The sequence below is a fragment of the Syngnathoides biaculeatus genome, chromosome 13, assembly GCF_019802595.1.
Source record: "Syngnathoides biaculeatus isolate LvHL_M chromosome 13, ASM1980259v1, whole genome shotgun sequence".
In the NCBI taxonomy this organism is placed as follows: domain Eukaryota; kingdom Metazoa; phylum Chordata; class Actinopteri; order Syngnathiformes; family Syngnathidae; genus Syngnathoides; species Syngnathoides biaculeatus.
Window position 1 is genome coordinate 13,931,843 of NC_084652.1, and position 9,162 is coordinate 13,941,004.

Consider the following 9,162-nt stretch of genomic DNA (forward strand, 5'->3'; position numbering starts at 1 on the left):
AAAAAAAAAAAATTAGGTGATGGGCAAATACCTTTTCACAGCACTGTATGTGGTTATGATGGAAGTCTGTTGTCAATTTGTGGCAAATAGCACCATGATCATCTTTCGAGGGCAGTTTTCATTCAAAGTGGCTGAAACCCTGATGGAGAAAAAACGATCAATTAGGTAGGCTAGAAAAAGCAGTGCTCAACAAAACAGGTGCACCCCAATTGATTTGTTAGAAAACCTTGAGTTTCAGAATATTGGATATCAAATACTTGCTGGAAGCCGTTTGAGCATTCATTCAATATCCTTGATATCCAACTTAAGGTCCATATACCAGTACGCTTTTTGTTCTCTCTCGACAAATTCATATTACTCGTAAGGCATCGGCACACAAGTTGACAACTGCATGTGACTCGTACTATTAGTGAAGCACTAGATGTTAACTAGCAGATTGTAGAATGTCACTTTTGGTATTAGGAGTATAGAGCACGTGCACATGACGTCACCATTTTCACCATTTTGCCAGTCAAAAAGAGCTGCTCGACAGTGTGGGGGACATTGAACCGAAGCAGAATATACACAATGCCCGAGACTTGTTGTGCTGTTGGTTGTCACAACAGACAAGACAGATCTTCAAAGAGATCATTCTATGGAATACCAGCTGAAAAGACCAGAAAAGATCGATGGATTTCGGCAATTAGACGTGATGGATGGTGCCCAACCAAATACATACGACTGTGTAGCGATCACTTCATTTCAGGTAGGAATTATTCTTCTCAATCTCAAAATACCAAGAAGTATTTATAATGTGAAGTTGGCTCATTTGAGAACAATGCATATTTAAAAAAAAAAAAACACAGGGAGTCGTCTCCAACATACACAGAAGCGTCTTGCGGGCACACGTTAATTTTCGGTAAACCTCTCCCCGACAGACTTTTTTTTTAATATGCATTGTTCTCTAATGAGTCCAATGCATATTTTAAAAAAGAAAACTGTCGGTCACAGTGATGTTTACGTACGTTAACGTGTGGCCGCAACACACTTCCGTGTACGGAGGCTGAAGCCTATCCCAGCGGTTTATTTTCTTTTTTTAAATACGCATTGGACTCATTTGAGAACAATGGATATTAAAAAAAACATCTGTCACGGAGAGGTTTACCAATGTTTAACCTGTGGCCGCAACACCCTTCGTGACAGAGGAGCCGACTCGCTCTTATTTTTTTCCAATCATAGTTAATGAATACGAGTTTGTGTACAACCAAGTCATTTATTTAAATATTAGTATTTGGATTGAAAAAATCTGAGTGGCTCCATCGCTATGTGGGATTTATTCTCTATTGGGAACAGATCCAGCAATAAAGTATTTGTATGCTTCCAGACTTTTCTACGCTTTCAAAGTTTTCCATGCAAATCTCGACGACTTACTCACGAGATCCATGTGTAGGTCCAGTTGTCCAAGACAAGTGGAAGCAAATAAACGGTCCAATTTCTTATCGCCGAAAACATCGACTTCGGCATTAAATATGAATCCTCTATGCCAAGTGTCTCTCATTTTTCCACGTACCTTCGTTTATTATCACTTTCTAAATTTTTAATGGTATCGGAAAAAACTTTGGGCGTCGTGCTATAGGACATTTTCATGCTGTCTCCAACCGACTAGGCATTGAACAATGCTCTGTTAGACTGTCAATATGGCCAGTCACATGACTATGGTGACGTGGGTGCACGAGCTCTAGACAGTTGTCAAGTCGTGGACTTTTTTGCCTCCCTTGCAATAAACAATAGTTGCCCTACTCGCTCAAGGTCCATGTTCCAGTACACTGTGTGTCCACACTAGTTAGACGATTCAACATACTACTAGGCCAAAAGTTCCATTAGGGGTCGCCACAATGTTTCATCTGAGGTGAACGCATATTTGTTTGGCACAGTTTTACACCGGATGCCCTTCCTGACGCAATCCCTCTGCATCTAGATGGGGAGAGAAGCTTACAGCACCTGGTATTCCCAGGCGGTCTCCCATCTAAGTACCAACCAGGACCAAACCCGCTTAGCTTCCAAGATCCGACGAGATCAGGCGTTCCCAGGGTAGCATGGCCGTAAGCAATATTGTAATAGTACCAAAAAAAAAAAAAAAAAAAATTATAAATAAATAAATAAATTAAAAAAAAATATATATATATATATATATAAAATCATTCTCCTAGTCCTGAATTGTCATACTACAGAGGACAAAAAGTGCACTAGTACTTGGCTCTTGTATAAATGCTCAAATGGCTTTCCTTACTTGATTGTATGCAGGTTTGTTTTTGTTTTGTTTTGTTAAACATACCTTGATGAAATTCTCAAACTGAGGCCCCAACTCTTTAATGATGGTATCTGCTTTGTCAAGTGAAGCGCGTCTCTGTTGCGCTTCAAATTCCTTCAAGAAATCACCAAAATGAGTGGTATCAATTGAGCAAAACTCCACGCCCAGCATTCATGCCCCAAGATGGAGACGGACGAATGCTACCTTTCTGTTGGAGAGGTGGTCCAGAGAGGTGATGTGATTTTGCACGGCCGCAGTCGCTGTCGATACGAGGACTTGGCACGCTGCACAGTGAAACAATGACACCTTTGTCATGTGGTCGCTCTCCTGCAAAGCTGACCACAGACGAGAAAAATGGTACGTTAAGGCACTGATTCTCAATCAATGTGCGCCGGAAATTCAGATTAATTTACTCTAATTAATGTAGCTTCGTTCATCTAATTAGCTACATACAATGAGTGGGAGAACAATGGAAAGCTTAACCACTAAATGGTAACTGACTAGTAGTCAGGAGTATTGATGAGCCTCGTGAATGATGTTAAATAGTTTAACTACTGTCTATGTAACATGGGTTCATGATTGTGTACATGGTAGATGAATGGTGTTGACTGATGCTTTATGATTATAATTTTTCACCACCTTGTGAAATCAATACGCAATTACAAAACCCCCTTTCGGGGGTGTTAACTATTTGTCGATTTTCACTATTTGTGCCAAGACTCAGTCCCTATTTCTTTGCTAACAGCAGTCTATAAATACCTTGGACTGCGTGATAATCGATGGCTTGGCTGTACTTGATACTCTTATACAGCATGACATCCTGCAAATAGAGGAGGAAATTGAAAAACACAATGAACAGTGAGAACATTGACCGGTTTTGGAACTGCTATGCTGAAATATGACGAACTCCCCTTATGTATTCTAACTTATTGAGCTGCACCAGTAATCTTGCACATAGAACGGTGATCGACTTTAACCTGCAGGAAGGCTATGGTGATATCATCGTAGGTATTGTGCGTCTGGATGTGCTCCATGGTGTCCCAGTGAGCTTTGCTTTCCAAGTGTTTCTCCAGCTCCTGCCCGTTGCTCACTTCGATGCCACATAGGTCACAGTTGATGGTTATCCTTCAAATGACAATTCTGTAATATTATTTGGTAACGCTACTGGGTCCCGTGAGAGGAATTTTAGATTAAAAGATTAGACGGAAACTGGAAGGTAGGATCAAATTTCGTAATATGACTGATGATCCAAACGCAATTCTTATTTAAATGTCACATATTAATGAGAAAGCAAACCGTTTCAGATGCCATCCTTAAAAGACCAACAAGAATATTTGGGAAAAATAGGGTCTGCGGAAACAATTTTTTAGCCCAATAGCATATTTGCCTACGCTATTTTTAACTAACTGTCGCAATATTAAAAACTACCATTGTGCTTGTAAAAAATAAATGTCTTCATGTCTGTGAAAATTCTCAGACAGGTCATAGTAATCCGCAAAGTTTGTGACAAAAGGATTCTTCTTTATTGTCCTGTTTTTTTTGGGGGGTTTGTTTTTTGAAAACATTCAAAAATGACTTCTGTAATCATGCTAAGGTTTTATGTCAGTTTAATTGCTTTGTTCATACTCAAGAAACAACTGTTTACTTTAAAATGATCTCAATGTTACAGCTAATTCGTTATCCCATCTCTGGCATTTGCTCACATCTTTTAGCATTAAATTAGCCAGCTTGACCCAACAACACTTTGCAGCTGAGAGTGTGCACAAGAGCAATGACGGTAATGACTGAATTGCTAAAGCTCGGCATAAAGTGGCTTCACACAGTAAACATTTGTGTTACTCACTGGTCCATTCGTACAGGCTCTCTTGGTTTTCTTTTTAGCCTTTTTGCCAGTGCACAGAGCTCCAGTTCTGCAAAGTAATAAAAAACAAATAAAAACATTATTAGATTGTCTGTAAACCAGTTGACTCCACCCGGGACTGGTTGCCCTCCAATCACATATTGTAAAATCTGTCCGTAATTCTGCAATTGTGTTGTGTTACACCTTGTTAAGTTGTGTAGCCAGGCTCTTTGTTTTTCCTTTTATGTAAATAGCTTGACTTATTATTTTTTGTACAGTTGTCACGGTGCGATTGGAGTGTCTTCAATAAACCTGTTCAAGAATACTACATGTATTTGTTGTGCCTGCGGAGGGACTTACATATATAGCCAAACTAACATTTTAAATCTTCGATTAACCTGAGCCGGAGTATTCAGAGAAAATTTAGGCGAACACGGGAAGAACATGCAAACTCAGGACTGACCAATTAAAAGTGTATCCACTATCAAATAAGATTAATTTATTAAATACATTTTCTAGAGGGTGTTTGGAAATATACTATTATTAACAGAATAAGGATATGCTGTACATACTTTGTATTGTATATAAAAGTTTTCAGTTATTGAAATTTAAATCCACTGTGACTTTCACCCCCAAAGTTTTTTTAATTCAGTACAGTATGTCTGTCAAGTACAGTTCAGTTGTATTCAATTTAAGTAAATGCATTTACTGCATTGTTTGTTCGGCCCTTGATGTGATGAAGTAGAAATGTTAGAATTTTTTTTAATTAAAAAAAATACTGAAAACATAAAGTATGTTCTCAAGCAAATCTAAAACTGACGTATATTATATACCCAAAAAATGTTTCTTTACCTTCTTTTACGAGATCCTGACTGTCAAAGTCCAGCTGCAATGGTGGCGAGGATAATCTAACACGTGGGATCCTCTGCAAAGGTGAATATGAGACTGTTGTTTCAGAAAATAATTATATTATCAATTAGATATTTTCAATACTACAAAACAGGGAAATTGGGAAAAAAAAGCTAACTCTGTGCTAGGTCAAAATGATCCACTGCAGTCCTGAAGGTGACAGTAACTTGCAATCTAAAATTTACCAATCTGCATTTGTTGACCTTGGTGGATTGCAGCCTCAGTGCAACCAACGTGTGTGGTCTGTACCTTGATTTCATAATCCCGCTGCAATGGGGGGGAGGATAATCGAACACGTGGGATCCTCTGTGGAGGTACAAATGAGACAGTTGCTTCAGAGATTTTTTGGATTATCATCCCTTCAATACAAAAACAAGGAGCACAAAAAATGCTAAGACTGTGCTGGGCCAAAATGGTCAACTCTAACCCTGTTTTGGGCTGAAATGCACATTTATTAAGTGGCTCAACCTGCTGGTTTTGGTGAGTTGCTCCTCCAATGGAACCTGCTTGTACGGAATCCTCCATTTCGTTATCCCGGTGCAACATGGGGGAGGATAACCGGACACGTGGGAGCGTCTGTGGAGGTAAATATTAGGGGTTCGGTTAAAACAATCATCATAATTCAAAACAGAAAACAAGAAAAAAGGCTGTGCTGGGTCATAATGGTCCACTTCAGTCCTATAGGTGGAAGTAATATGGATTGTGGCAAGTAGTTCCACCGACATTTGGTGCTTTTGGTGGGTAGCTTGCCACAATGAGAGTGGAATGAAACCACAAAAGGTTATCCTTGATACACACAAGTAAAATAATTGGGCTAAATGTGAACATTTTCCATCATAAAGCTTTACTGTAAGGTATGTTTGAAATGATCAAATGTTTTGGGTTTTCAGAGTTTGTGGTAAATATATCCCTATCATTGACTTACCGTGCATATGTATTCAGGCCTGGTCATCTCCTCTTCTCTGGTGGTCCCCTTTTCTTCAAAAGAGACAGAATATTGTAGACTAGATGAGCCATCAATATGCCTCTCAGGAGTGAAAGATCTACAAATAGATCTATATCCCATCGATTTCATGTCCGGGTTGTACGGCATTTGCTCAGACAGCTCAGGACGACCGGGACTATCAACGCAGCTCTTGCTTGGTCTGCTCTCAGGGCTGAAGTCACGTATGTCTAATGGTTGGCCCAACAGCCACGGGGGGATGGGACGGGAGATTCTGTCCGGAGACAACCGGTGCCACTCAAGGTTGTCATCCTGCTCAGCCGGAGAGACGGAGTCTATGTCACATGAGATTTCATTGGACGAGTCTTCCAATTCCAAATCAGGTGGATGAAAGGGGTCATATAATTCATCCCTGGAGGTGGCAGAAGGCAAATGAATGACTGTTAGTACTACTTAGAATTTTCTGTCTTCCCAACAGTAATTCTGCTATTAACTGCAGTTTTAGTGCAGGTACATCAAATATATTAAATTATATGAACACAGACCCATGAGCAGCTGACCCAATTTACAATTTTTTCCCGATACGAGCTGTCATCTGAACGATTATTTGCTTTGAACTGCAAGCAAAAAAAAAAAAAAAAAAAAAAAGAGATATGACCGCCGAAACTCACTGGCACCTTAATTTGAGTGCAATTTGTGACCAAGGTTGAAACTCATTTTACTCATATCCATCCATCTTCTGTACCGTTCATCCTTATTAGAGTTGCAGGCAAAGCAGACTTTTGACGAGAGGCGGATTTCACCCTAAACTGGTCGCAACTAGTAGCAGATTTTACTCATGTATTAAATCTGTTTTTTGAAATTACATCAATTGAAGAGCCAATTTCAAAATGTCTGAAAATCATACTCTTCCAAAGTACCCATTGATTTTCAACACTTCTTATCCTGACCAGGGTCGCATGCATGCTGGGGCCTATCCAATCACTGAATGGTCACTTTCCAATTGCAGGCCACATACAGTATAAACAACTCATTTTGGTCAAATTCCAGTTTTCTATTACTTTAACAGCCGTGGTTTTCAAAATGTGGGGTGTATTATCATGACAGTTGGGGGAGGGATTGTTTCAGCCCCCACGACCCCACTTTCAAATTTTCAGAGGCACCCCCCTGCCACAGGTTTATCATAGTCAGATCGACCCCGCTTTACAATTCTCTTCGCCACTGATGCCACCAGCATCAAAATTTTCAGCACCACCCCCTGAAAAAATTTCAAGCAGGGGGGGAATTTAATCTCCAATAAGAGGAGCATGCACTGAAAAAATGTTTTTTTGAAAAACACTGCTCTCAGGGCATTTGCCTTCAGGGGTGTTACCAGACATTTATGTTGGTATTTAAAAATAAAACTATGGACTTACTTTTCTTTACTGCTTTGCTCCTGTGATTCATCGTCGGGATTTTCTTCATCAATCGGTTTGAATGAATTCTTCCATTTATTTGGTTGCCCTTGCACAAATGGGTCAAACAAAAGAAGATATTTTATTTACTCTTTGTGTACTAAACACCTTGCTGTATACCTTAATTTTTTTGCAAAAAATCTGTAAAATACTATTTTCTGGAAATTATGAAAATTCTTATCTCACATTAAATACTCCTTTTTTTCTTAAAAATATACCTGTTTTTTCCCGCAACGAGTCCAATCTTGAAAATCTGACCTTTTATTAGAAAAATATGACTGATAATAAAAAAATATATATATAACTTTATTCTAACAGCACCACTTTTTTTCCACATTTTCTTCGCCGCTTATCCTCACAAGGGTCGCGGGGAGTGCTGGAGCCGATCCCAGCTGCAATGGGCAGGAGCCGGGGTACACCCTGAACTGGTTGCCAGCCAATCGCAGGACACATAGAGACAAACAGCTGCACTCACAATCACACCTAGGGGCAATTTAGAGTGTCCAATTAATGTTGCATGTTTTTGGAAAAAATGTGGGAGGAAACCGGAGTGCCCAGAGGAAACCCACGCAGGCACGGGTAGAACATGAAAATCCACACAAATGAGTCCGGGATTGAATCCAGGACCTCGGAACTGTGAGGTTAACGGTGCTGCCTTAAAATACATTTGATGTAAAAAATATATTCAAATATTATAACCTTAATTTGAAAAAAAGTCCCAAAAATGTATATCTATTAAGAAATCAGGATTTTGATCTCAAATACACATCAAAACCACTTTTGTTTTACACAATCACGATTTTAATCTAAAATTTTTTTTTACCATTTTACAACTTAAACCATGAAAATATCCAACTTTTTATCTTGAAAATGCACGGATTTTTTTTCTAGCAAATACATTTTTTTTAAACACACAAACACTTTCTATCCTTTTCAGAGTAGTTTTTTCAGAGTAACTTTGTACATAACAACCTGTTAAGAATTGAAAAGGTGAAAGTACATTTTCACTTAACGTTGACACCAAAGTAAATGTGAAACTGTTTCTCGTCACTTTTACTCCATTTAATCTGTCCATGTGAAGATTATAAGTGTTATTATTGTTCCGCTTCTTTCTTTTTAATATTTTACCTGGCCGAGTCCGACGCTGAGCTTCCTTTCTCCCGGTCGCCGTGCCACTCTTGGGTTCGGCTGTGGGTCTTATTGGAACGTGAATCATGCTCTCTATAAAGCCTGCAGGCACTCTATAACAAGGAATGCGTTTAAAAAAATATATATATTTATCTGAGTAACATGCCTAAATAATGACACAGACCTACGGAGGTTAAACACTGTGGTAGTTATATTAGCGCCTAACACAACTCGTTATCAAGGTAGGTAGTGGCAGCTTTTTAGCTTTAGCCACAAAGCTCCAAAACGTCGTACACACAAGAACAAAAACCCTAATGAATTTAGTTATGTTAACCATTATGGTAAGCTAAGGGTAACCGAACAAAACAGGCTAACACGCTACTATTAATCGACTCCATTACCTGCTGCTAGGTTGTTGTTCACGGAACCCTCCGACTCGAAGAATTCCCTTGACGGCTGACTGTGAAGAGTTGATACAAGAAGTATTTGGGTGGGGGTTCATGCTTTAATTTGTCTTTTAAGTAGATGCAAACAGAGGAGCTTGAAGCAGACTGGAAAAAAAAATGCCTCAAGTTTCCACTTAACAACCAGTAGGTGG

At 39.2% G+C, this 9,162-nt stretch overlaps 1 protein-coding gene and 1 pseudogene across 2 annotated transcripts; both read right to left on the bottom strand.

The window, feature by feature from the left end:
• Positions 1-9,162, bottom strand: LOC133510459 (uncharacterized). 2 transcript variants are annotated; one of them, XM_061838364.1, is made up of 13 exons: positions 8,966-9,161; positions 8,565-8,677; positions 7,398-7,485; positions 5,965-6,394; positions 5,508-5,615; positions 5,289-5,345; positions 4,983-5,055; positions 4,134-4,200; positions 3,268-3,415; positions 3,050-3,110; positions 2,495-2,625; positions 2,315-2,404; positions 1-139 (listed from the first exon to the last, which is right to left on the bottom strand). In XM_061838364.1, the coding sequence occupies exons 1-13, from the start codon at positions 9,064-9,066 to the stop codon at positions 119-121; spliced, it is 1,488 nt and encodes a 495-aa protein (XP_061694348.1). In that variant the 5' UTR covers positions 9,067-9,161; the 3' UTR covers positions 1-118. The 2 variants fall into 2 exon arrangements, with proteins under 2 accessions (XP_061694348.1, XP_061694349.1); XM_061838365.1 differs by lacking the exon at positions 5,508-5,615 and having other exon boundaries at positions 8,966-9,162.
• LOC133511567 (5S ribosomal RNA) lies at positions 1,969-2,087 on the bottom strand (annotated as a pseudogene).